General features: G+C 41.0%; 3 protein-coding genes across 3 annotated transcripts; 2 read left to right on the top strand and 1 right to left on the bottom strand.

Annotated features, from left to right (window-relative positions):
• The first annotated feature begins 622 nt into the window (after window positions 1–622).
• Window positions 623–6,998, top strand: LOC139210023 (lysine-specific demethylase 9). Its single transcript, XM_070839974.1, has 7 exons — window positions 623–1,226; window positions 1,686–2,332; window positions 4,315–4,452; window positions 5,549–5,691; window positions 5,804–5,971; window positions 6,090–6,198; window positions 6,295–6,998. Exons 1-7 carry the CDS (start codon window positions 641–643, stop codon window positions 6,832–6,834), a joined length of 2,331 nt encoding a protein of 776 aa, XP_070696075.1. The 5' UTR covers window positions 623–640; the 3' UTR covers window positions 6,835–6,998.
• A 2,223-nt stretch (window positions 6,999–9,221) lies between these two features.
• ptpn22 (protein tyrosine phosphatase non-receptor type 22) lies at window positions 9,222–22,246 on the bottom strand. The gene is made up of 26 exons (XM_070839935.1): window positions 21,959–22,246; window positions 20,266–20,374; window positions 19,678–19,754; window positions 19,456–19,551; window positions 19,197–19,235; window positions 18,837–18,908; window positions 18,571–18,630; window positions 18,074–18,216; window positions 15,726–15,792; window positions 15,542–15,619; window positions 15,271–15,357; window positions 14,259–14,805; window positions 14,079–14,165; window positions 13,736–13,813; window positions 13,563–13,658; window positions 13,325–13,461; window positions 12,975–13,002; window positions 12,663–12,749; window positions 12,441–12,509; window positions 12,201–12,337; window positions 12,042–12,069; window positions 11,139–11,201; window positions 10,788–10,891; window positions 10,664–10,694; window positions 10,491–10,574; window positions 9,222–10,396 (listed from the first exon to the last, which is right to left on the bottom strand). The coding sequence occupies exons 1-26, from the start codon at window positions 22,058–22,060 to the stop codon at window positions 10,335–10,337; spliced, it is 2,568 nt and encodes an 855-aa protein (XP_070696036.1). The 5' UTR covers window positions 22,061–22,246; the 3' UTR covers window positions 9,222–10,334.
• A 2,044-nt stretch (window positions 22,247–24,290) lies between these two features.
• On the top strand, window positions 24,291–27,516 carry LOC139209208 (uncharacterized). Its single transcript, XM_070838841.1, has 6 exons — window positions 24,291–24,315; window positions 24,957–25,314; window positions 25,468–25,751; window positions 26,532–26,682; window positions 26,785–26,808; window positions 27,504–27,516. Exons 1-6 carry the CDS (start codon window positions 24,291–24,293, stop codon window positions 27,514–27,516), a joined length of 855 nt encoding a protein of 284 aa, XP_070694942.1.
• The last annotated feature ends 386 nt before the right edge of the window (window positions 27,517–27,902 follow it).

Here is a 27,902-nt window from a genome sequence, read left to right as displayed (position 1 = left end):
ATGGAAACTATTGAAAAAATAAATAAATAAAATCTCTAAAATAAAGAGATGCATCCAGTAGCCTGTGTGTGTAGTGATACACCTTGGTGCTGATTTGGAGTCACTGCCTCAGAGTACATGGAAGTCATTGGAAGAAATACCATAGAAATATCTGTAAAAGAGGTGTGTCCCATGTGGCCTGTGTAGTAATTTCTGAAACTGATTTGGAGTCAGTGGGTCACATCACATGGGATCTACTGGAAAATATCCATTATTCTTTATTGGAATATTATGATAATACAATATTCTAAATATAGTCAATATATTTATGTGAAATGATGCCCTGCTCCTGATACCCCCCCCCCCCTCCTATAACCGGGCAGCAGCGCCTCTCGTGGCTGTGATCACTTTAACCATGACGTCAGCTGAGCAGCAGTGAATGCGTGCGGAGCCGCACGCATTCAGTACAGTGCAAACTCCAACTCCCGTGCAGCTTTGCAATGTCAACAAACTACATAACCCACAGCTCCTTACGTTGCGCGTGCGCATCAGACTCCAAACGCAGAAATAAAACTACAAATCAACGGCAAAAGGACTACAAATTTTCGTGGACCTGCGCAGTGGGAATCCGAGGTCCTTTAAATGTACTGTACGTGCAAAGATGGCAGCTCAAGTCGACTTGCTCCGTGCGAAAGTAGAAGAAGAAAGGCTGAGGGATAGTCTTGATAGGTTCATCAAAGAGAGGAAGAAGAAGAAGAAGAGGGAGCTGTCTCCGGCCGCAGACAAGCGGGAGAGGTCAGAGAAGGAAGCGAAGAAAGTGAAGCTCCATCACCACCAGCACGCTCAGCAGCGGAGCCAGCAGCCGCATCAGCTGCAGCACAACCCCAAGCCGCTCAACTTCAGCGCAGGCAAGCATGTCCCGCACAGCCACAAGCACGGCCACCACCACCACCACCACCACAGCCTCACCAACGGTGCGAAGAAGAACCTGCAGCCGGCTTTGTCTCCTCCTTCTCCGCCTCCTCCTCCTCCTCCTCCTCCTCCGAGGAAGGTACCAGGGCAGCTGCAGAAGAAGCGAGCGGTGCTCCCTGAGCCACCTGCGCTCTTCACTTTCACGCCTCTCAAAATGGTCAAGGCCAAGCCCCAGGATTTCAAAGACAAGCACCGGGATAAAGACCTGAAACTGAAGCTCAAGAAGGAAAACACCGAGGCAAACGTGAAACACGCTGAAGTGAAGAAAATCAAGGGTGAGTTTTATTATTATTATTATTATCATTATTTTGTGCATTTACCAGAAGGGAGGGAGGGGTGGGTGGTAACCTATTTAAAAATGGAGTGGGATGCATTCACAGAGGTTCCCAAATTGGTGTCCAGGTGACCAGCATAAGTCTTCTAAAATCAGTGTTTTGGTTAGTGCCTCATAGGAGGGGCCTCCTGTGCAATAGTGCCATCAAAAACAACTAAATGGATACATATGCATCCAAAATCTTATTAATTGATGGTCTGTGCAAATCATTTGAGGGTGCAAGACTATAGATCCATTCAGCAGCTCCTGTACAATAATGCTGTGAGTGTGGGGAGCATGCCATTATGAATCACCACTGTCAATTTAACAAATTATGAAGTTAAAATACAGCTTCACCCACAGTCTGCCTTGTGTACCCCCACACCTCTGACTTTTACTCATTCCTGTTCTGTGCCTGCAGAGCCGAGGCCCCACAGCGAGAATGTCAAGTCTCTGACACTGGAGGAATATCTCCTGAAGAAGAGAAAGAAGAAGAAGAAGAAGAGGAAGCACCGCGAGGATGAGCACAGTGCCAAGAAGGTCCGATGCGTGCACAACAAAGCGGTTCAGACTGTATGTTCAGGGCCCGGAGCAGATCTTGCTCTGCCTGGCACCATGAAGTGCGAAAGCAGTCGCCAGCCTGACACTGTCGACAGCCACCAACCCTACCTCCATGCCCTCAAACTGGGACACGTCCCCTTCCTCTCCCACCAAGATCACTACATCCGCAGCTCCTGCCTGCAGACGGGCACCTGGTACGGACGCTTCATGCACGAGGAACGGCAAGCCAACGGTGGGGGATCAGTTCTGCATGCCTATGCTGATGAGCTGGCCTGTCTCAGCCCAGCTGAGATGGAGTGTTTTGCCCAGGAGTTTCTGGAGTTGGCCTTCGCTGAGAAGCCCAAAGGTGCAGCGTCCTATGCCTTGGCAGTGGTGCACAGAGCAGCCGCCTACCTACCTGACTTCCTGGACTACTTTGCCTTCAACTTTCCTAACACCCCCGTCAAAATGGAGATACTGGGCAAGAAAGACATTGAGACCACCACTATCGCCAACTTTCACTCTCAGGTATGTGGAAAGAGAAAGTGGTTCTCCTGATGGCAGGGTTTGGCATTGCACTCCAACAGCTGCATAAATCTCTAATTTTGGTGTCGGTCTTAATCATCTTAATCAGCCAAGAGTCTTTTTTTGAATTTGGTTTTAAACTAGGGCTGCAACTAATAATTATTTTCAAATCAACTGACCTGTCAATTATATCATCGATTAATAGATTGTTTAGTCTATAAAATGTCAGAAAATAGTGGCAGATGTCCAAGTTGTGTTTTGTCCAACCAGCAATTAAAAAGAAATTAAAAAGTTTGATTCAACAACATAGAAGTCTAAAAAAAAGACTAACAGTCTTCACATCTGGGGATTTGGAGCTAGAGAACCTTTGGAGTTCATGGTTAAAAAATAGGTCAAGGAATCAAACTGTAAATCTATTAATTTAACTCTTCTTAAATGGCTGAGATGACGTGGAGAAAAAACTGATCAGTTCAGTTTAGTTACAGTTAGTTTTCACAGTGTGTTTACTCATTTCAGTTTAGCTTTTATTGTTTAAAAATGTTTCGTTTGTTGTATTAGTTGCAGTGCTAGTTTTAGTTTTTTTTTTTAATTATCATGTGGGTGATGTTTGTCAGGGTCAGATTTCTAAAGGTAATAATTGGTATTACAACACAGACACTTTGTGAAGGCCAGTCATAAAGTCATCCCAGTCTTATTAAGCACAGTGCTCCCTCATGCTGGTTGTGTTGACAAAATTGAAAAAAGACCAAAGACATTTTCTCAATATTTTTCTTTTATTTTAGTTAGTTTTATGCTTTTGGTTTACTTCTTTTTTTTTATGATCTATTTTTTTTTGTTAACTAAAATGTTTTGTTCATACCTAGTTTTTGTTTTTTAGTTTTAGTCAGCTAGAATAACCCTGGTACCTAGATGTGCAGTAAATGCTCAGATAGCATTGTAGAAAGGTACACTAGGTTAAAGGCCCGGGCCAACTGCCGGTCAGTAATGAGCTCAGCTACATGTTTGCCACCCAGTAGTTGACTCAGTCCAAAGTACACCGTTCCTCAGTCAAAAAAAGCTGTGCCGGCGGAGTCACTTCTGTCCCGTGCAGGATGATATTAAAGAGTGAGCCGAGATGTGCATGTATATACTGTATGTATAATAGGATAAAACTCACAGGCTGGACATACTAAAAAACATATAAGGAATCCATCACTGTCACTGTGTATGGATTTTCCTATTCATTTATTTTATTTATTTTTATATAAATAAGAAAAAATACGTAATACACAAAACACAAAACAATATGGTGGTATGACAAAAAAAGAAAACAAAGAAGAAGAAAAAGGTCAAAAAGGGGAAATAAAAGAGACAAAATAAAACTATGATATTAGTAGTAATTTAATTTAGATATTGAAGCGAGGCCAAGCTTGCAGCTTGGAGGCAGGTGAAAGGGGTTTTCCACGCGGTGTAAAGATGGTCTGTTTGGTGCGATGTACTGCTGCACCTTTTAACCTGTGGTTTGAGGGTGCAAATGCTGCCTCTAGCTCAAACAATTAGGTCAGACATAATAGATGATGTTGTCAGGTGCGTACTGCCTGCATGGAGCAGTAATTTTGCTTCGCTCAAAGAATAACAGCCATGACTACTAAATGAAGGAAGGAAGTGTCGGTATAGCATTAGTAATTATATTTTGTAAGTGTATTTAAAATGCAGGCTAATGCACAGTCGATGCACAGAACATCATACTACTTACTAAGTCTATGCAGTATTGAGTATGTAGAGTGTTCACACAGGAACAGTGATAAAAGTACTCAAAACTGTCAGCGTTAATGCATGTTAAAAACCCTGATTATGATTCTTTTTGTATATAAACTGAAAAAATTGTATGCTAACAGTTAATATGTATCACAGTACATTCTCCCTTATGCATACATTGTATATGATTAGTGAGTAGTGTGGAATGGCGCTCACTGAATGACACAAGCTTGTTTTTCCTGTCGTAGGTGAGCCGGACGTATAGTTCGGGAACGTACCGGTCCGGACCCATGAGGCAGATCAGCTTGGTGGGGGCTGTGGATGAGGAAGTAGGAGACTATTTCCCAGAGTTCCTTGACATGCTGGAGGAGTCGCCCTTTCTCAAGGTCAGACGAAGATCCAGTTTTATCATTTTTTATCAATATTCTAAGCCCCATATTGGGGAGTTGGGTCACATAACAATAAGGCCCTATAAAGCCTTTTAGCGTGAACCACATCATGGCAGTCACAGCTGGGACAATGTGTGTGTGCTCTGACTGCCACCTGATTGAAAACCAGCACTAAGACACTCAGGGACAGCTTCTTCCCCAGAGCTGTGAAAGCAATAGCCCCCCAGTAGTGGAACATTGCATATCTACAGTCACACACATTCACCTCTCAAATGCACACACTACCCCTACCACACACACATTCACACCTCCTCGAACACACACACGCTCACACTCACACTCACACTCACACTCACACTCACACTCACACGCTCACACTCACACTCACACTCACACACACACACACACACACACAAACATACATCCCTGCTGACAATCAAACAGGACTTGCACCAAGTTGCACTTTACCCCTGTACATATATTCTCCTCTGTACATACATTTTGTTTGCCTGTAAATATTTTTTTTTATTTATCTATTCTGCCTTATTTATGTATAAGCCTTGCCGGGAGTATGCAAAATTTCATTATGCTTGCATAACGACAATAAAGAAACTTGAACTTGAACTTGAACTTGATTGTGCACCCACAACATTTGCATCCTCCTCTAGACTTCAGGCCAGAATCACCTAATATGCTGAATACAGTATGTTTCTCCCAGGAGGCTCATTTAGAAGTACAAGTGCAACACTTCCTATTAACTCCATTGCTGATGTGTTGTTTCTGCTGTAACATCTGTTCAATCTGCTGCACTTTTCATAAAAAGCTATGTAAACACAAACTAAATCACATACAGTGTTTTGGGGCTTGCAAATTAATGTTTTCATCAGCTGCATCGCAAACATGCTATCTCTGTGATTGCAGCATAAGCCCAAAGGCGTCAGCACCATGATTTACAGGTTAAAACAAAACGATGCATATTAGGTTCAATGGCATCCGACTGGATATGAGCTTGAATACCATAAAGCTGAAACTTACAGCCATGTGTGTGTGTGTGTGTGTGTGTGTGGATGCGTTTGTGTGTGTGCCACCGCAGATGACCCTACCGTGGGGAAGCCTCTCCAGCCTGAAGCTGGACTGTCGCTCTCAGAGTGACGATGGGCCCATCATGTGGGTGCGACCAGGAGAGCAAATGGTTCCCACTGCTGACATGCCCAAGTCGCCTTTCAAAAGACGCAGGTACAACGCTGGCTGCAAAAGAAATATATGACTATAATATCTAGAAATATATGCGAAAATAGCTGTGAGTTTAGGCTTGATTGATAACTGAAAACTGTCTTCTTGTGTCTAGGTCCATGAATGAGATAAAAAATCTACACTACCTGCCGAGGGCCAGTGAACCCAGAGAGGTTCTGTTTGAGGACCGGACTAAAGCCCATGCTGACCATGTAGGTCAGAGTTTTGACTGGCAGAGCACTGCTGCTGTGGGGGTACTAAAGGCAGTGCACTTTGGAGAATGGTGAGAGCCTTTTGATACGCTGCAATAATGTCATTAATGTTCATAAGGGCAAACTGTATGTGATGAGGACGGTGCAGTAACCTGTCTGTGTGCTTCATGCTTTCCTGTAATATTACAGGAATAACCATCCTCGGATAACCAAAGATGTAGTGTGTTTCCATGCTGGGGATTTCAACGAAGTTGTCCAGAGGCTGCAGCTGGATCTGTATGAGCCTCCGGTGTCTCAGGTGAGACCTACATAATTCCTTTTGATGTGTTTTTATTCACAGACCTCTCTTTTGGTTATTGTAAATTTGAACATGAACCACCGTGTCTTAATGCAGTGTGTCCAGTGGGTTGACGATGCCAAGCTCAACCAGCTGAGGAGGGAAGGCATCCGTTATGTCCGCCTCCAGCTCTGCGACGACGACATTTACTTCATCCCGAGGAACGTCATCCACCAGTTCAAGACGGTGTCTGCAGTCTGCAGCCTGGCCTGGCACATCCGCCTCAAACAGTACCATCCAGAGGAGAAGGACAAGGAGGAGGAGCAGCGGCCCACTGATCTCAGCCCCACCTCAGGCCGGGTCTCTTTTTCCTCTCCTGCCAGGCCTGACGCCACCGTAACCCCTTGTGCACGGCCGCAGGGAGACAACATCCAAGGTGGGGTGGCCAAGACTGATGAACCAGAGTTCCAGAGGCCAGCAACACCTCCCCAGGAGCCTCAGCCTGCCACTCCACAGCCCACCAAATCTGCCCACGTGCCCCCAACATACCAGGATCTCCACCGTTCCATGGTCCACTCTGTCCACTCTGGATGTACACCTTCTAAAGACCCCACTCTTCCAAAAACTCTCAGCTACACTGCAGAGTTCCCCAAATGACCCCCCCCCCCGTCCCACAATCTCTCCTCCTGTAAGGGGGAGCGTATGTATCTGTGTCAATCAGGAAACATTTCAACTTAAATTATTCGTCACACTTTTTCAAAATCTTTAAAAGGTTGGTTAAAATGTTCTGAAATATTTTTTTTCAGCCAAAGTATAGTGTTTACTGTGACTATGTCACCCATTTTGTTATTTTTTTAATTTAATATCACTTCGAGTGGAACTCTCTACTGTCTCATTGAAAAACGACATACATCATGTATAGAAACATTATTTTGCGACTGACAATAGAAGTTGCCATGCTTACGTAAAGAGACACATTAAGGCTCAGCTGTTTCTTTTTTGCCAGAATTATTTCACGGAAGATGGACGTCTGCAGCAGTTCCACATGTGCAGATGGAATGATTGTGTATGATGATTTCCATACTGGATATATGATTCCTGATACTGACGTCTGGCTGTTCTATTGACTAATCTTACCAAGAGGACACATTTTATAGTTGGGCCTCCATTTGAATCTCCATTGGGCCTGTCATTTGAATCAAAATCAAAAGATGTTGGATTTCCTTGATTGGTCACAGCCAGTTAACACAGGATTATCAAAATTAGTAATCTTTTGTTTTGATAAGGTTTTAAAGTGTTTCTTACATTTTCATGTGGTTTGAGACTTAGGAGCATGTACAGTAGCTATCTAATTAAACTACGAGCACTCAAAACGTTTTTTGTCAGCTTTATAAGTTGCAGTTTGCACAGTTCTTTATTTAAATGCCCTTTTCTTACTTTTGAGACTTTTATTGATATTTATTTTCTGAACATATGAACCCAGGTTTATACCCAGTGATAATTCTTTCAGATTATTATCTAATTATAGGAGCACCTCTAAATGACAAATGAGTTGCAGCTTTTGCTCTTAGCAATAATTGTCCTTTCTTCAGGTGTGGAGTATGTCCTCCGAGTATGTCCTTTTTCAATGTAAATATTATGTTGATGTTGTTGTAGCTTAGCTGGGGACACGTGGATGCTGTCAGTGCACTCAAGTCATTTCTCATTTGATTGAAATTCACTCTCACCTTTAGGTTTTTTTAGCTGGTAATGTCACGAGGTTGATGAAGGCACCATTGTAGAGGGTTGCTGTGGTCGTGTCCGTGGAGTGTAAATGCGTGGATTTATATTAGCAATGTTTTTGCTTTGTCTCATAGTTCCAGTCAAGTCCGAAATAGTGAGGACTCCTGCAGAATTACACAAGACTGAACTGTGGTCTGTCTTAAAATATCTTTGTGCTTCATGCTGAACGTGGTTTCAAGGTTCGTATGAGAATTACAGCTCATCTGATCCTCATAGAGGCCTTCATTCTGTAGTCGTCCACAAGCGGCCATCAGTGAAGGAAGTGGTGATTTGATGCTGCCTCAATCTACCACTGACTACCTCCTTAGTGCCTTGTTCTGCGTACAGTTAGGTACATTTAAAACCGTGAGGTGTATTTGTTGACGAGATGGATGGTAAAATGGGGATTGGTCCAGCAGCTGTAGTGTATCAGCTGTGGTGCTTTTTTTGGAGTGTCTAATTACACCTGGGTGCAAATAGCACCCAGTCGTCATGTTGTTTAAACTCACTAATGGAGGCAAACACTGTGGCTGAATGGTTTAGGTATAGGATGTTCACCCAGGGGAGTCACGTGTGAGACCAGCTGTCAAAATAGTTTGGTTTTTTTTTAAGTTGACTTCTAAAAGTTATTATCAGCTCACTTGCAGTTTGCAGCTATTGATATGTTAAGGCACTAAAACTACTTGATTAGGTTTAGGAAAACCTCATGGTTTAGGTCAAAATAATAAGTCGTACACAAATAGAAAAGGCATTAAATCAAACTCAAGCATACACCTGGGTGTAAATAGCCACATTGGCTATTCCACCCTGGGTGCAAATAGCCTTGTTGGTCACCAACACCTGGTTACAAATAGCGTCTACCTTTTGTTTCTATCATTTATAAAGAATGAAATGTTGCTCTCATGATGCTTTTTCATTTCTACATCAGCATGTCACCTGAAAGCAAACAATTGCCACATCATAGTAAGTAAAAACGCCTTTTCTAGCTCCTATTCAGGAGGCAGGTATTTCTTTTGTTGATCAGAAATATGGCTGTCATAGGGTCTTCACTTAGTAGCTCAATAGATAAATTGACAGTCGCAATATTGTCACATCAGTCTTTGGTCATATTTGTTGTTATGCTCTGTGTTCTTCAAGAATCAATGATAGCTGTCGTTAATGTTTCTACTGAGGCACTTTTTTTATTAACTTTTGTGTCCTGGGTGCCAAGTTGCAGGCAGTAGAAACCTCGTACCATAATGATTCAGTCCTGTTAAGTAGAAAAAAAACCCTGAGAATGCATAAACTTTCTATATTTTTTAATAAATAATTTGTGTGTAACCAGTGTATGAAACACATTTAACTTTGCAGTTGCATCATATGCATATTCAATATAGTCACATTCATCCATCCATCCATCCATCCATTTTCTATACTGCTTATCCGTCAGGGTTGCGGGGGGAGCTGGAGCCTATCCCAGCTGACTTCGGGCGAGAGGCGGGGTACACCTTGGACTGGTCGCCAGCCAATCGCAGGGCCACATACAGACAGACAGACAGACATCCACTCACTCTCACACTCACACCTACGGGCAATTTAGAGTTACCAATTAACCTAATGTGCATGTCTTTGGATTGCGGGAGGAAGCCGGAGTACCCGGAGAGAACCCTCGCTAGCATGGGGAGAACATGCAAACTCCACACAGAAAGACCCCGGGTTCAAACCGGGATTCGAACCCGGGACCTTCTTGCTGTGAGGCATAGTCACATTCACCATACCTTAAGATTTTCAAGATGTTGATGATCCTTTTAAAATATAATACTAAATCATTTACCACTACAAATGGATGTGCGAATTATAGCGTAGGAACAATGACACACATGTAAAGTCTATTGTCTATATAACAGAAAACGTAATGTGCTTATGAACTAGATGCAATGTTGTACCCGTTTCGTCATTTCGTGCCAAAAGCATAAAAGCGCACACATACTGAACATAACTAAATATTATCCTTATACACAAGATATAACAGCATCTGCATGAGCGTTAAAAAGAAGCGTAAAACTTCTCACTGCAGGCCGCCTAAATTATTTCGAGGCAGAGTTTTTGATTAACATTCAAGTCGTTGATCCAAGTGGCTGTCCGTGTTGTTCAAAGAGGCACTGACCAGTAATTAAAACCAACCCTAGTTAATACACAGTGCAAAACACATCAGAGTTTGTAATAAAGCACTTCCTGTTCTCTGCCTGGGTGCTGCTGCGCTGTGCGAGACAAAGAGAAGTGGCCTTCAGTGCTATCCCGTCCACAGGATTTTCAATGCATACTCATGTTTAACTTCCAGCTAACAAACTCCTTTAGCAACACAGTTTGTCATGATGACTGTCATCAGATGAGCAGGTCCAGAGAGGGGCGACCGCTCAAACCCAGGTCTCTGGATAACTCCTTGGGCCTTTTGGCTTTCCAAATCGGTTCCCAAATCCTAGTGGGGTCATAAAAAAGCTGGTGTCATAAGGATTTGTATTGCAGATTTGTAATGCAATGTTAATGGTGTATTGAAGTAGAAGCAGGCCTACCGAATTTGAACACTGAAGATGAGGCACTATATGATGGAGGTGGTGCTGCAGGTTGAGTAGGAGGTGGTGGAGGGACACTTTTAGCTGAGAAAACAGTTTTCAGATGTTAGTCCTACTTTCCTCATAGACATCAGTGCATTTGTTTTGCTTACATTTAAATCAGCATCACTTACGTTTTTGTTTGTGTCTGAAAAACTTCAGACTCTTGAAAGAGGAAATGAAAACACAAATTTTAGTTGGCAACACTTTCACAATTTTCTAATACTATTAACTAGTTGTGAGTTGCTCTCGTGTTACCCTTGTTCTAGACATGCCCTTCTCGTTGCTTTTGTCTGACTTGCTTCCTGGTGTCTCTGCGTTCAGAGAGGCCCTGCGGTTCACATCATGCCGTCCCACTTGTGCTGATGAACAGAGAAACAGACGGTGAATTTTCCGTCACGGCTTTGTAAGAAATAATACCAGTATTATCGAATCTTATAAGGAGTAACCGCAGCTTTAGATGCATGATGAATATAATTTTAAATGTTTCCATGCAGGGTCTTGTATACAATTATTTGAGATCAAGAATGCATGTATCTATTTATAACTGTGTGTACAATAGAGGCTACTGTGTAGTTTGCAGCCCCTTTAATGTCTAAAGCAACCCACCACTTCCTCCTCCAGCCACGACCACAGGAGGTGGAGTGAGCTGCTGAACTGCTGTCAGGGGCTCTGCAGTGGAAACAGAAAGATAAACCACCACCTATATAGTCACAGTCTTTTAGATTAATCACGAACAAGACAAAAAAAAAAAGGCATTTAAAAAAAATTAAGCTTTCATCTCTTGTGCTGGGAAAAGGTGCCTCCCAGTGGTGAAGATTAATACTAATTTTAACCAGCATGCTGTTGGATGTTCTAAACAAGCAACACATTGCAGCCTTGCAATAATAAAAACTGGTGGATTACCAGTGGTCTACAGAAACTTACTGTTTCCAGGAAAAGACCAAAACCTACAACGAGTTGATGCAACCAAGTATCTGTGTCACTGAAGCCGGCACTAATTCCTTTGCCCTACAGACCTCACCAACCACATGACTGCGGCCATGTTGTCCGTCATTACAATGAACACGAAGCCTGTAGTTTTTCAAACCCACACACAACATCCTGCTGCTGTTAACACTCACTAACATGCAACCTCTGCGTCTGTCCCCTTAGTCCCCAACTAAGACGCTATTTACTCATCTTTGAGTAACATTTGGTAAAACCAACAGTGCCCAGCCGTTTTGAGAAATGATTTACCCCTTTTCATAACGAAAGCTTTTACATTCATGACTCCACCGATCCACCGAGACTTAAATCTTCAGCAGGGACAAATGGGCTCGTGCTCAGTGCCACACACAGGCTGGGAAGTTCAGAAGGTTTTAACAGATGCACTAGCATGTTGTCGGGTTTTGTGTTTTCATTGGATATAAATATGAGAGAAATGTTGCAAGCCTTGTCTTTTTACCGACAGGCCAAGAGAAATGAAAGCAAAAGAAGAAGAGTCTTTATTCTTGAGATATTGTAGCCTACCTTGTCTTGAACTTTTAGCTCGAACACTCTGGGGTGAACAATTGAAAGCAAAAACGTTAGTGTTCTATCAAGGGCAGAGCTGAGGGGAGTATGAGAAAATGAGTCACTCTTTGGTTGTGCTGCCTGTATCCACTAGCCTTTTGATATGACTGTCTTTACCTTGCTCCTGCTCAGAACGACGTCAAGGAATGTCTTGGACTGAGAGGTGCCATCCCACTCAGATGACAGGCCCACCCTCGGTGAGGGCTTCTCCGCTCTGAGGGGCTGTGGGCAGAGGGCGGTTTTCTCATCAACTGCTGAAGAAAAAAAAAAAATACAAGCAAAGATAAGTGAACAACAAGTTCTACTGCATGAGCTAAACTTGATGTATCTGTTGTAACGAGGCAATGATGTGCTCACTCTCTTCTGTGGTGAGGATGAAGGACTCTGGGGTTCTGTCAGGGAGCGGAGGAGTCAGGATATCCTCAACTGCACAATGAAATGTTCAGATTTTACACGTTTGTATAACCTCTCTTGAATTGACACAGACGGAAATGTTTCCTAACAACGTTGGCTAAAGCTGGCCCCAAAGCAAAGATCAAAATCAGATTGTAATTTCATCATGTAGTGTGGTGGGCTTACTTTGAGGAGGCAGCGGAGGAGTCGTTGGACAGTAAACATGGAGGTTTGATGTTGCATTTGATGCAAGATCAGGATGTGCTACTGGTGCTAGAGATTTCACAAGAAAATACATCGCGGTTGAAATGATCACATACATTTAGTGATTTCATAATAACCGGCTTAAATTGGTTAGATTAGACACGGAAATGTTAAAGCAGTAAATTCATCATCATATAATTACACATCATAATTTATCATCAGATGGTTTCATTATTAGCCACTTTATTATTAGCACTAGCAGCTCCTAACATTATGTTACGAGTAATATCTTACCTGTGAAGGTCATTTTTTCTTTCATACTCTACAAGAAAGAGAAATATGCTACTGTTAGATAACTGCTATCACTGTCTGATATTACTGCGTGTTCACACAGAATGACTTCCGCTGGAGTACAAATTTCAGGTTAGTTAAAGAGGTGTAAATCTATTATTTGAGCTACCACTTCACAATCTATGGTTTGGGCGAGACATAGATCACCCTAGTTCTCAACAGACCGGAGACGTTTGTCAAACAGACCGCTGCTGACTTCATTATGTTCATAAATAATGTGAAAATGTGTGATTCATCTTCCAACTTATGCTTTAAACTTGCAGGAGGTCATACATCAGAGACTTTATTCTTACCTTACTCCTCACCCAAGGGTTCACCTTGCTCTGGGATGCAGTGGCAGCAGGCTTTGAGTGACCAGACCATTCTGAAGACATTCCTATTCTGCTCAGGTTCACTGCCAACCGCCCATCTAACTTCTCCTCCACAGGAGCTGAAACGCAAACAATAATCAGTTTGGTCATCAGTAAGTTCAAGTAAACCAACTATGATTTTTTTTTGGCTTTTCTGTTATTTATGATGTTACCATATCACCTTGATCAGTAGCCAGCTCAAATGATTCTGGGGTTCTCTCTGGAAGTAGTGGGACAGGGGAGGGGGGGCTGCCTTGAAATATGGAAGCGTGTGGCACTAAAAGAAAAGCATTACTGAGCATGATATGACAGGTTTTTAACAATTTCTAAAAATTTCCACATATGTTTTCTCACCTCCCAACTCCCTGACAGCCTCAGCAGCAGCATTGGGCGGAATGGTAAGGAATAACCTTTCACAGGGAGCCGAGCGCTCTGAAAGGGAACATCACATCAACCTGTGTAACATGCCTGAGGTATCTCCTCTGAAGTCCAGGATATATTAGCACATAGCAAGATTAGAATTACAGAGATCCCATATGTGCTTGCTTCACTGTCTACAGTATGATCAGATGATTAGAAACTGCAAAGTAGGAATTCATTCAATAAAACGAAGGAAAATAAGGAATATGGTCAGAAAAAGCCTCACACAATCTAATGGTCTATATTTCACTCTCTTATCTATGCTGAGAACACTAACCTTCATCCACAGCCAGTTCATAGGATTCAGGGGTTCGCTGAGGTAGAGGGGGAGGTTCCTCCCTATCTGTATTAACTTCAACAGTACCTACAAAATGCACACAAGTTAATACAAATATCTACAACATTAAATTCTTCTACTACTACTACTACAACACACACGGACAAATATTCCATTTACCTGAGGCAGGAGGGTTAAGCTCAAGAGTTTGGTCATTCAGACACACCGAGGGCGTGGTGATAACAGGGGTAAATGTCCAATGTTTGGTGTCTAAAGTAGACTTCGCCGCTGCCATCTCTGAGGTAGGGGAGTTCATTGGAGCATCAAAGTAGGGGTCTTCCACCATCAAACAAATGGCCGCCGCCCCTCCTGGTAAAGATGGGTTCAGTGATGGCATGTCATCGCTCTCCTCTATCCTCTCCTCTACTGCAGGGGTCCTCTGGCTGGTCTGCACCAGTTTAGGTGAAGTCCTGGGTCCCTCCAGCAGGTCCTGGGTGGTGGCTACAGCCTCAGGAAAGGTCTGGAGTAGGTGCCATTGTTGCTGGTCCCTCTGCATGCCTTTGGCTCCCAAGTCAGTAAGATTGTCGGGGACAGGAACCAAGGGAGTGTGGTACTGTGGTAAATCAGCCCTTTCCTCATCAAGCAGGTGCTGGAATTGTCGCAGCAAATCCAACTCCTCGCTCAGGTCAGAGAGCTTACTTTCGATAGCCGATGGAACCGTCGTCACCTGGACAGTTAAATAGGGGAGTGTGAGTCACGATAGTTTTTGATAAATGAAGAAAAGTTGCATGTGAATGCTTAGCAAATAGGAATTTTGGCACATGTTTAGTATCATGATGTGTGTGATACTATACAGGATATAAATAAAAAGTCTCTTAGAGTTGAACAAATAACTAACTTCTTGATAATGCAGCAGCTTCGATGACACAACCTTTGCACTTCATTTTGGAATCACCCAATGTGCAGGTTCCTTTTTTCAATCTGAAATTTGGCTATTTTCCACTCAGATCACATATCTGCTTTCAACATTACTGAAACCACAAGAAAGCCTACCGCAGCTGTTGTCTCTGCTTTGCTTATTGTGATGGTTGAGCTCGTTAGGTGGTGTTGGTGGAGAATGTATTTTACTGTACATTCCCTCTGTTTCTATGTACTCTGTCTCATCCACAGGCCAGAATTCCTAGTTGCTCACCTCATTTCTGCAGGTCTGTGCATCCATGGTCTGCAGATATGTCTCAAACAGTAACTTGATGGTTCTGTAGACCAGCTCGTATTGTTCCTGTAGTTAAACAACAAAAACCTGCTCTGTTAGGTGACATAGCCCTGAGGTATGACGCATGAAACACAAGTCATTAATAGACTTTTGATAGGAGGAAGTAAGTGACATGAAGAATTGCCTGAAATGTGGTTCTGCTTGTTGGGAGATTGGTGAGGCTATGTTAAAAAATGAAAACAGCAACTACCTTGGTTTGCACCAACGAGGGCCTCTGGGTCCTCATGTTTTGAACCAAGTCGTAGATATTGAAATCTGGAGTGATCATCTAAAAACAAGAATACAAACACCACAAAGCAGATTGGATCTTTACTGTTAAATGTCAGACTTTAGATAGATAATGTGCAGAAAGCACTGGAGCAGGAGTATCTCACCTGTTTCTTCAGGAGGTTCCAAGTATGATCAATGACACACAGAGCTCCTGTTCTACCACAACCGGCACTACAATCACAGGAGCAAAAAGTCTCATTTTAACCCCTCAGCAAGAAGGACATTCTGATATAATCAGTCAAATAGTTATTAGTTATAGATGACTTGAACAATGCTGTCAACCATGATAGTATTCTCAAACAACAGCTTTTCAAACACTCGTTTGTCTTGATATTTCTAGTGCTCATTGTGTTGCACTAGCCAAATTGTCCCCCACCCAGTAGTCTAAGCAGGTTTAAACAAATGCAGATAGTAATTTTCAGTTCCTAATTTAACCATCTTAAAAAAAAAAGCTTATCTCAGTGGACATCTGTGAGATTCTGAGATCAAATTAAAAATAAATAAATAAAATATGTTGAAGGTAAATGTTAATGTTCAGTTTTTATGGCCACTGTGTCAGTCAGGAGTTGATTCAACTCTGTGGTAATTGTTTTGGCCACAGTTAGTGGTAGGTCTGGATTGTAGTATAGTAGAATATGAGGTGTTTGTAATATTATGCCACTTTCCTGTGAGTGTTGAGGGACAAGATCACAGAGAATAGCCTTTGAATGCATTGTTTTTAACAGCGTTCTGGTCGTGATATCAGTCAGAGATGGGCTGACTCACCTGCTGTGTAGATTAAATCTGCCACTGACTCAACATTCCACTTCTGACACATCATTCTCAAAAAAGGTGTGGGCATGTCATGGCGTGGCATGCCTTCATATCATATTTATTCCACAGTGGAATAATTATTTAATGAATACTGATTAGTTAGTCATAAAAAAAACATGTTTGCACATATACAAAACCAAAAAAAAAATCTGCTACAACATTATATATGCTTTAAATATACTTTTTGTATATTTCTGTGAAAAATTCCATAGTTTTAACTTATTCACCAAACTATTGGTTCGTTCTCAATTAAAACAACAATAGAAAACAAAATGAAAGGTGTGAGTTTCAGTAACATGGTAGATGAGCCAAAGTTCAAGTGATGGAAATACAGAGGGGAAATGCCCACACATACACTTAAAACCTAGTGGGGCCTACACACACTTCCTGTCTCAAAGAAAAGGGAGGAGGGGCCCAACGTCTAAGACCCAAAGTAAGGGACATGTACTGTACTGCCCACAGGCAATACATTCCTGTGGTAACAACTCAATCAAAACCAAAAGTGTGATTCTTCAGTGTGATCACCACTTGCCTTTACACATTTCATTGGCACAGTTCATCTCTTGCAACAAAACAGTGCAACAAAACAAGCCCTGCCTATTCAGTAATTATAATGATAATCATAATAAAACTTATTTGTATTGCATCTTTCATATAATAAACAATATTCAGCTACAAAAACATGATCTAAAATTTAAATTACAAACTACCTTTAAGTAAGATTTAAAAAAAATGAGTCTGACAAGAGAAGTTTTGAGAAGTTGATAAAATATTCATGTGTAAGCTGATCCACAGTTTTGGTCCATGATAAAAAAAAAAAGGGCTGCTTCTCCATACTTCTTTTGAGTATAGAGGCAGAGGCAATTAATAATGTATGGAGGAGGTAAACCATACAGAGCCTTGTAAACTATTAATAAAGTTTTTAAATGGTGAAACCAGTGAATAGTTGCTGCAATAGCCCAGTTGAGAAAAGACCAAAGCATTAATCAACTTCTTTGCATCAGAAAGTGCAAGTTATGCTCTGCTGTTGCTATATTGCTAGGTTGAAAAATGTTGTCTTATCTGCACAATGTGCTTCCTTTAATTTACTCTATGATATACTCTATGATAATGCACAAGCTTCCTGCCTCTGGATCTGTTTAGCAACAGTTTTAAGTATTCTTAAAGTTCTTTGATTCAGACCCAGTAACTATTAGTGTCTCTTTAATCTTCATTTAATTCATAGATTGCGAGAGAACTGTGAGTCATCTTCATAGCTAGGAAATTTCAAACCATGCTGTTGTATAAGTAAGAATAGTGGACCAAGTATGGAGCCCGGTGGAATGCCATTTAGACTGTGAAGACTATTTGAGATGAGTCTTTATAACATTGACAAAAAAAACTGTCTCTCAGTAAAATCAGTGTGGAACGAGTAGGGAAAATCCAACTAAATGCTTTTAAAACATTGGACTTTTACTGAGGTGGTTTCTGTGCTGTGACCAGTAGATATTTGCTGTGGAAGTCAACATGAATAAAGCTATTTGATTGTTTACACACTACAAACAGGCCTGAAATTACACAACAGAACAGAATACTAGCATCATAATATCAGGCTGTTTTTCTTAATTAAGTAGAATTAAATTCCAGAAGGAGCTCTAACCTGCAGTGGATGCAAATGGGTACATCATCATGGGTTTGATTGGAACGCATCTCATGCAACATGTCCAGAATGGGAGGGATGGAGTCTGGTACACCATGATCTGGCCAGTTGACATAGTGCAGCTGCTTTAAAGTTCGGCTAAACTGGAAAAAGATAAAAGTATTGTAGATAATTACAACGCAAACCTCTTTTCAGAGCCCATTTAGTAACAAGGTTGTATATCAGTTCAAATACAAATACATTTAGCATGCTTTTTGCTACTGTATGTGTCACTGTGAAAGCTGAAGATCTGCATAAATCTAATTATTTTTGTCACTGATTATTAGAATTAGCAAACATTGTCTCAAAGTTGTCAAATATGGCCACATTAGTTTTGAGATGTCAACGGCCTCTAATCTTTGTAGCAGCCAACAACATGTGAGCCGATAATCTCTTGCTAGTCTCAGGAGAATTACCGTTACAGTAATTCTCATAGTCAGGGTATAAACTCTACTTACGCTGTGATAAGTCACCCGTAACGTCCTTGTCACATAATCTCCTTTATTTTCCTCAGAATCCTATAAAAACAAAAAGCCAACAGCCAGTTTAAAAATGAGAACAAATTCCTGCTGTTCTTGCTTGCTCTGTGTTATATAGCCAAGTGTTGTTTGACACAGGTGTTGTATTAAGACAGTGTAAAATGATGATCTCAGCATATGTTATGGAACACTTGTAGGAACCAGTCGAATGTAGGAAGTGTGGCTGTAAGAATAGAAACACTCACACAATAAACCGTAAAAGGCTCACAGACAAATGACTGCTCTTGTTTCTGTGGCCAGTAGCGCTCACATTTTTTCTGAAAAAATAAAATAGAATAAAATAAAGCAAAGGAAGCACAGTGTTTTTCACATTTTACATTCCAGACAGTTCTAGACCACCCTACAAACACAGCATAAATGCCTTCAGTCTACATATCAAACCAACACATGCAATGACAGAAAGTGGCGGGTTATAAAAGGAAACGATGGTGAAGTTAAACTGAGACACAAAATGAAAGACATGTTGGTGGTATACAAACTAAGTAACACAGTGTATCTGTAGAGAAAAAAAAAGTGGACTGTGGAAATGTAGAAAATGCTGTTACCCTTCCCATCTCAAATTCTCGGCATGCCATCACCACCACCTGAGCCAAAAAAATAAATACGAAAAGAAAAGAAAGAAAATAAGAATTAAAATATACCAAAATAACATGAAGACATCCTTAACTGAGTTCAGAAGGTGAGTTTGATCATAGCTCACTTGATCATATTTACAAATGAAGCATGCTAATAGTTGTTTTGACAGCAGCATTATGTGTTAAGACACCTTGGTGTGTCTGTCCACAGTTGACTGTCAGCTCTTACCTGTATGTTGTACTCCCAGAGCATCCTAAAGAAGTCCAGTACCGTGTGAGGCAGAGGACCCTGAGTGGCAATGTAGGCCCTAGAACCTGACATTCCCTGTGGACAAAACAGGATGACAGCAACATTTGCATACGCCACATTAGTCACATAAATGTACATATACGGCCAATGTAATTTATATAAAATAAAAAGATTCTCCTTCCGAGGACATTGTTAGTTTACCTTGATGAAACTGGCGTTGATGTAGTCTGTGTCATTTTTAGATGTGGTGAGAGTGAGCTTTACTCTAGCGTGGTCAACTAAAAAGAGTATGTAGTGAGGAAGGAATATATAGTTAGAATATGAACATCTCAGGAGTCATTGACTGCGCTGTAGCTTTTCTCATCCTTAAGGCAAAAAATACAGAGAATTATAGCATTAAAAATAAAATACATATGAAATAAAATTTTTAAAACATATGTTTTTTTTTTAATAAATCAGATTTAAATCAAATATGATCTTTATGACATTTTTTGTTTGTCAATGTCACTTTGCTAAATTTCTATTCATTATTCACATAGAAATTAATTCACGGACATTATTTACACCTAAATGCCATGCCACCCATATTACTGTAAGCCCATGATCCCTTGATCCGTCTGTGTTTATTTTCAGTCGTGACGGATGTATGAGCACATGGAAGTCAAAAGTTCATAGTTTCTTTGTCATATCTTAACTATCTTAACTGTCCTGATGTCAAATTATTGCCTTTTGCAGAAGTAATAAATTGTATACCGCAATTTTCACAAATCTGCCTTGAGCAAAGCTTACAGGGAAGAATGTCCTTGTATCGGTTCTTCTTAATGTTATCCTGTTTTTCAGCTGTCTTGGTGGGGAAGGTCTTGTCAGTGCGATACTTAGTTGACTGGCTTTTCAGCCTCTGAAAAACATGAAAGAAATTCAGTGCTACAACAATGCATTCAACGACAGTCGGAATTCCTTGAAGGTACGTGAATGTCATTTATCTCACAAAAGAGCACAATGTTCCAGCTCAATTCTACACTGCTGATGAATAAAACTGCTTTTAGAGTGCACCTTTGGTGGGTGAGATACTACCTTTGTAAAACTTAATTGTAATATCTTGTTGATGATTGTGCGGCTGCTGTGTTAGACTGCCTTACTTTATAAAATGACCCCATTGTTAAGTGTACCCATGTATTTGATAACATGTTTTCTTTGTAGGTTGTACTGGAGTCTGGAGGAATTTCATACATTAATGGTGTTGTATTCCACAGAAACTGCTGCTGAAAAGCTGATATGCTGCTCATTGACAAAACGTGACAGCTGCAAATGGGAGAAGACTCTCTCTCCAATGGAATATGTGGCGTGCCTTGGCTTATGTTGAGGAGATGTATGCATGGATATATATGAGTAAAGTTTCTTTATGGAATAATTAATAAATTCATGTTAAAAAAATTATATTAAGGGTTGTATGCTTTACGATGCTTTATGTAGGCCATACGTAACTCAGTGCCACCTTACTACTGTGATGCAAATCCATGATAGATGTGGCACATTTGCAATAATTAAACAATTTTTGCAGTATTTCATAGCCCAGTTTTACAGAAGAGTCAGGGAAAAGGGAGAAAATGACAGGTGAATTGCATGTGACCAGTTGCACACTGATCACACACACTGGTTTGTTTTCATGTGTTTGAGCTCCAGCAGAGCAGAATCTATGAGTCAGTTTACTAGGAACTGACACGAGGGCTTCAAGACTAAGATGATTTCCATTCAGAATTTACTGTACGAAGGGTTTGACAGTGGAATTAAAGTCATGGCACTTCCATGCTTTCAGGATTTGTTAAGACACTGGTCTTTTTGTTCAGAGACCAGATCTCGCGGTTCCAAACAGTCTGCTGAAGGCCTTGCTGACCATCTGCCATGTGAACACCACAGAGTGCTTTTTGTTCACAAAGGAAGTGATGTAATAGACCCCTTCCTCTGCAGTGGTCGGGGTGGGGGGGGCATGTCAGCAGAAGGGCAGCATGTGGAGCACACCGTGCTGTCCTCAGGCACTGACATGTCACTCATCACCATGGCAGCAGCCCACAGATGATGTCATCCTGAGGCTCAAGACTTGTCTCCTGAGGGAGACTTTCTGGGTGCATGTACATGTGCTATAACACTGTAGACGCAACGTTATATGTATATGAGACTGATTTATGATAAATGAACACGTGATGGACCCATCTCTGTTAGTTGTTAGGTGCTATAATACATTTGCCTATGGGTCTTCCTTGTTCATGCGCCTTCACTGACAACCAACAGTGCGAAGAGGAAGCAAAGAAGTGGCGTTGGAGTTGTTATTATAATAATCGCATGTTACTTCCCTGAATATGGTGGCCTTTGTGAAAACAAAACTAGTGATTATGGCACGATTCCACGGTAGAAATAAGTGTACTATGTGAAGGCTTCATCTCATAACAGTACTCCAATAAAAGGAACAGAACAGTTGACTCACCGCAAACTCCCCGGCAATACCGTTCGGTGCTTCCTTGTCCCCAGCACCCTGTTTCTCCAGCTGGGCCAGGAGGCTCTTCAGTATCCCGGCCTGATGCTCCATGGCTGGCTGTACGCTGCCTGGGATAGGGCACCTTTCACAGGCATGTCAGGACACAAGGTCCTAGTCCACAGGTCATGGATTAGGGTCGCCAAGGCTTGGGTTCAGGGCGGTGACACTTCTGTTGTTGCTGCACAGAGCACTTCTCTATTGCAACTGTCACATCAAGGAACTATTGTGAGGGAACGTGTAAACTATCTTAGAGGAAGCCAGAGTGAGCTAACAGGTTCTGTGGTCAGAATAAAAATATTGCCGCGCCCCCTGGGTGTCTCTCACTGGGTCCTAAAGTCACTCGGGTGTTTGATTGCATGACAGTGTTGCACAGGGAATGGAAAGGGAACACCCACAAACAAAATGGGACAGACATTTATGCATATAAACAGGCACAAGCAGCTGTTCCTACCTGAAGTGAGAGTGCAGTGCAGTGTAGTGCAGGCAGTCTAGCCCGTTGGACAACATTCAGGACACAAAGGAGGAGTGGAGGAGGGATGAGGGTAGGGATGGAGGCAGAAGCAGAAGGAGTGGTGATAAGAGACCGTGTCTGAGAATCCTGAAAATCCTGATGTTCTGAGCAATTAGCAGCAACCCACTTAACTCTCTGGGTCTTCATTTGTGCTTGCTGTATGTCCACAGCAGCCATTTGTTTTGGTTGACAACCTCACAGAAATACCAGCAACTAAACTCTGACATTTCTAGTAAAACTCGACTGTAATTTTGGTAGTGCTGTTCAGTTTGGAATTTTACTTCAGTAGGTTTTAAAGAGCAATGGGAGAATCTCAGCTTCATGGCACATGGTACAAGATTTCCCTTCATTATATGTGTTAATAATAAGAGCATGAAGAAGAATAATATAACATATATGTATAAGCACATCCTATACAGCAACTATGATGATATAAAGATTCAAGAGGTAAGAAAAACGTGCTGAGAAGAGGCTTAAGAAGCTGACAAGCAGTTAATGTGAGAGGAGGCAGCCGGCTCTGCCTCAGTTACAGGAGAGGAAAGAATGCCTCTTATCAGATATGCCATGACGACAATGTATCGTACCTCACATTCAGCAAGTGTTAAGCTCTAAACCAGTAGCATGGTGACCTCTAGTGGCTTTTTGATAAATCGCCTCTCTGACATGTCTGTGTGTGGCTCAGTTCACTTTAATGGCCTGTGTGCTTTTGTTACCATCAGATAGCATCAAGTCTGTTACTGCGTATAGAAACAATGTCTGACAAGTTAAGTGGCCAAATGAAATGGTTACACTATCATCTCAAAGGTGGAAGAACAAGTCAAACCAAGATGCTTTGCAATATTGAAAAATCAGTTGCCATGGTTATAAAACCGAGGCACTACAAGGGCTTTTAAAGTGGTACAATCTGAAATAAATGTGGTTTAACTGTGCAATGTATGTGCTCTGGGCACAACAACACGCAAAAGCATATCAGTAACCCACATGACAGGTACAGGAAACTGCGTTCACCACAGTCCGTCTCTGCAGCATCCTGAGTGTCAGTGTTCACATCAAAATGAAGACACTGTGTCTGATTATGCTTTTTCATGGTGAGTAGGCTATGATTTATATATCTGCATTAATTGTGTTAATCCTCTTTATTATAATATTTGGTTTTGGTAACATCTTACAATACACAAAATACACAAAATTGAGATGTTACTGAAGAACCAGTGATGAAAAATCATATTGAATAAGTAAATAATGTGGAATGAAGTAAGAAAGTAGAAGAATGCATGAAATGAGATTAATTAGTAACTACTCAGTGTGATGTACCACTTTACTTGGGGATGCACAAAAGAGTAACTAATGACTAACTGCTGAGCGTTTCATTACTAGTTTTCAAGTGCTCATGAAGAGAATGTTCAGTGTTTTCATTTACAGATATTTATGAGCTAATCATAATATAATAAATCATTAATATAGTATTTCCCAGTCTGCTCTCTAGTAACTTAAAAGTTACTAACTCTATAGTCCTTGATTCAGGTGTTTTTTTAGCCTCTATTCCACCAAGTTTGTCCAACTGAGATCAGGGATCTTTTTACAATAGAGATCTGGCCAGGAACAGCAGCAACACGTCGTTTTTTATAAAAATGAACACAAAAACACGTAAAAAGACACAGATTTGAATGATATTTAAGTGTTCAAAGTAAAACATTTGCACTCAGACAATCAGGATTTAATAGATTTCAACATAGCTTTAAAATTGGTCAGGATTACAATGTTCTGAAGATGAAGGTCAGACTGGAGATTTTAGGTGCCGGAAACCTCAAAGCTTTCTTATCCAGTTCAGTTGGGACTTTGGGAGGAACTACTCAGTAACTATTCTTTAATTATCGGTGCTGCGCTTGATTTGCTCTTCACTTGTTGCTGAGTAACCACCACAACCTTTTGTACCCTATTGTAAATGATGACGCATTTTCTTTTCCTTTCGGAAAATGAAAATGAAATTCAAATGTCCATTTCGGACATTTTTTTTGCATATAACTGTCTCAATAAAATAAAGAGTAATAATAATTGTATCATAATAATAAGTAACCGGAAAGTGAAAAGCTAAAAACAGATGTGAGAATCTTTAATATTCTTGTAAATACACTATAGTAAATATTGTACTATATTTGAACACAAGCATACTTTAGCAAATACATTTTTGCAAATGTGTATTTGCTTTGATATAAGTGTATGATTTTTGGATATGTTTATGTGAACCATTTTTACATGTTATATGATGACATATTTAAATATTTCACAAGTTAACACCTGAAAACCACTGTGTGCTTTTTTTGCATCTGACCCAGTGTTGGTTTTACACATCTTTGCAACGTTTCCAAGGTCAAAAATCAAATCAGCTGAAAATGAAATTGAAAGTTTAACACTGATTGGACTCTTGTCTTTCAGCAAGTCTTCAGCTCCAGTGTGATAAAAAGCAGATCACGGCACATATCGGAGGAGAATTCATTCTCACCTGCAAGTATGACACAACCCACTTCCTGTACAATAAAAAGTACTGGTGCAGAGGGGACTCCAAAAGCACATGTGAGATCCTGGTGCATTCAGAAGGTGGTGCTAAAAACTCACACAGGTCTCACATAGTAGATATAAGAAAACGAGGCCTGTACGTGAAAGTCACGAATCTCCAGTTGGACGACACTGGAGTGTACTGGGTTGGGATTGATAAAATATATGCTGACATCATGACAGCAGTTAATGTAGTTATCACTGAAGGTAAGAATAAAACAGAAGCTTTTATTGATTAGTTTGGAATTGAATGTACATGACTGTCACAATATTACCAACATTTTTGGACTGCATTTGGACATGTATAGTGTCAAGCTGAATGAATTCAAATGTATCATTTGCTTTTTTTTGTGCCAGTTCCAGTATCTAAACCCAGACTGTGGCCCCTGAGCTCTCTGGCGGACAGGCCGACATGCTGGGGGCAGCCAGTGACAGTGCGCTGTGGTTGTACAAAGGGCACGGGCGTTCATTACGCCTGGTATCAAAACACTGACCACAAGGACGTCCTGCTTTACCACTCATCAGACTTATACCTACAATGTAGCACAGCGGATAAGGACAGCAGTTATCACTGTGTTGGCAGTAACCGCATAAGCAGTCAGAGGAGTGACGTCCTCTCTGTGCAGGTTCTGAAGCATGCAGACAGCAGCTGTATCTATGTCATTGATATGCAGGGTAAGTACAGATGTGATGTTGTATTCTCTCCTATAAATATCAATGCAAGAATTGCTAACACTTTCCATAAAGCCTTTGTTTATGATATTTTATCAGTACCGTCAAAATGTTCCACAACACAACTGATTCTATGAATTGCCATAATGCATCATAGAACATCGACATTTTATAACAGAATATATTTGGATTCAAATTTATTATCATTACACAGCAAGTAAGAATACAACAAAAAAGACACTACAGGTAAAGATTTTAAGACATTACAAGTACGATCATAATAGTTCACAAGAAAAAGTCCCAGAATCTCTTTGAATTGCTTTGCTCCATCTATTATGTAGGAAAGTTTAATTAACATTAATGTGCTTTCTGAAACCGTGATGGGAGGTGAGTGTGGTTATGGCATGCAGGGATGTTTTTATGGCATTTCGCTGTGGCTTTGATTAAAGTAAAGCTTATTGCTGGGGTATTGTTTACAAAGATTCAAAGCCCTTGTGTGTAGAATTTGACTTTGGCGACTTCTAGTGGTCCAGCTGTGCATACCGTCTCTGTCACTCATCAACCCCACGGATCTGACCAAGGACACAAACACGAGTCATTTCTCTATGAACAAAAAAAATATCACACTCAAAATGCTACACAAAGGGGCTTTAAACAGGAATATATAATACATTACAACTATGGAATGTACTGGTGGAGCGCAATTGTTTCGAGGCTGTTGTGAAATCACTATTGTACAAAGTGCACGTTCATAAAAGAAATGTTTGTCTTTTAACTCACCAGGCCAACCCATTTATGACTGTGCAGACAGAATGAGCACCACCACGGCCAAAACTCCACCTCTGACTACCTGCCAAGCTACCATGAAAACCTCCTCTGACACAAGAAACCACTCTTTACAAATCAATCAAACTGAAGATGTGTTTTTCAGCAGGTTAGACCGAACTGCGCATTTAAAGGGGCCTGAAATGAAATACATTCATTAACATACCTAAAAAAAAGTGTTTGTCAGTAATCAAGTACTTTTTTTTTTCAGGGCATGGACAGGGGTGCCATTTTGGTACACATTGCTCCGTTGGGGTTCTTTTGCGTTCTTACTGAGCTTTCTGTGCTCATTCCTCAAATGTACAAAAGAAAGACACAAACATGCCAGAAGAACGAGGTAACTTTGTTACAGGCAAATGGCTCAGTGACCTAGAGATTTTCGGTGATCTCTTAGTTTACAGAGGCTCTCTGACAACATGTGATAGTCTGAGGAGAGTCTGGGTCATGGTATACGTCAATACGTTTATCAGTCTGTTGAATGCTATTATCAACACATACACACAAAGGTCATCTGAGGCCCTTGCTTGCCTCGCCAGGCCTTCCATTCAATATAAGCTTTAAAGGGGTTAAAAAGGAATGATCTGCCACTATGTGTTTATCAAATGATACTATAATAATACTGCATTTGTAATTTCACATAGAGAAATGAAACTAATTTCATGAAGCGTGCAGAGCTTTCACACCAGCAGGGAGTGACCGTGACTGATGATAAAAGGGAAACTGGGCGTTGGTCTGTGATATGTGAACATTCCATTTACCTTTTTCTTATCAAGCAAATGCAGTAATGTTTATTTTCGGCCCATCCTTGCATGTGAACAAGTCATACCACAGAACATTTCGAAATGAAGACGTATTTCACAGAGGAAGGCCAAACCCACAGATCCTGACCACAAGAAAGCGTGCCCCTTATATCCTTCGTGTTCACACCAGCTTGCAGAAGTAATGACTTTGAGGACGTTGGCTGTTTTTTAATTCGTACATGAGTGTAAGTTTGAAAGACAAGCCGATGAAGGAGCGCGTGTAAATAAAAATGTGAAAAATATGTAAAGCTTGCTGTTGTAGGGACTGGAAATGTTGGGATGAGTGATGCAGGCCTGTGTGCTGAAGAAGGAGGGTTTCTTTAGAATTTGAATCAAGTGCAAATACCTCACCCCCATATCTGGACACTAGTCTCTACTACAAACAATGAATCAGCAGTGAGAGGTTTTTATGGCATGGAAATAAGTTCATTTGAAATTCCAAGTGTTGACAGATGAATATCTTAAGTGCTCCCTGATCCCTGAGTCAGTATCGCTAACATTGTATTGTAGAAATTGTCTGTCACTCTCA

This window comes from Pempheris klunzingeri, chromosome 11, assembly GCF_042242105.1.
Source record: "Pempheris klunzingeri isolate RE-2024b chromosome 11, fPemKlu1.hap1, whole genome shotgun sequence".
Taxonomy (NCBI): Eukaryota; Metazoa; Chordata; class Actinopteri; order Acropomatiformes; family Pempheridae; genus Pempheris; species Pempheris klunzingeri.
This window is presented reverse-complemented; position numbering and strand designations above follow the sequence as displayed.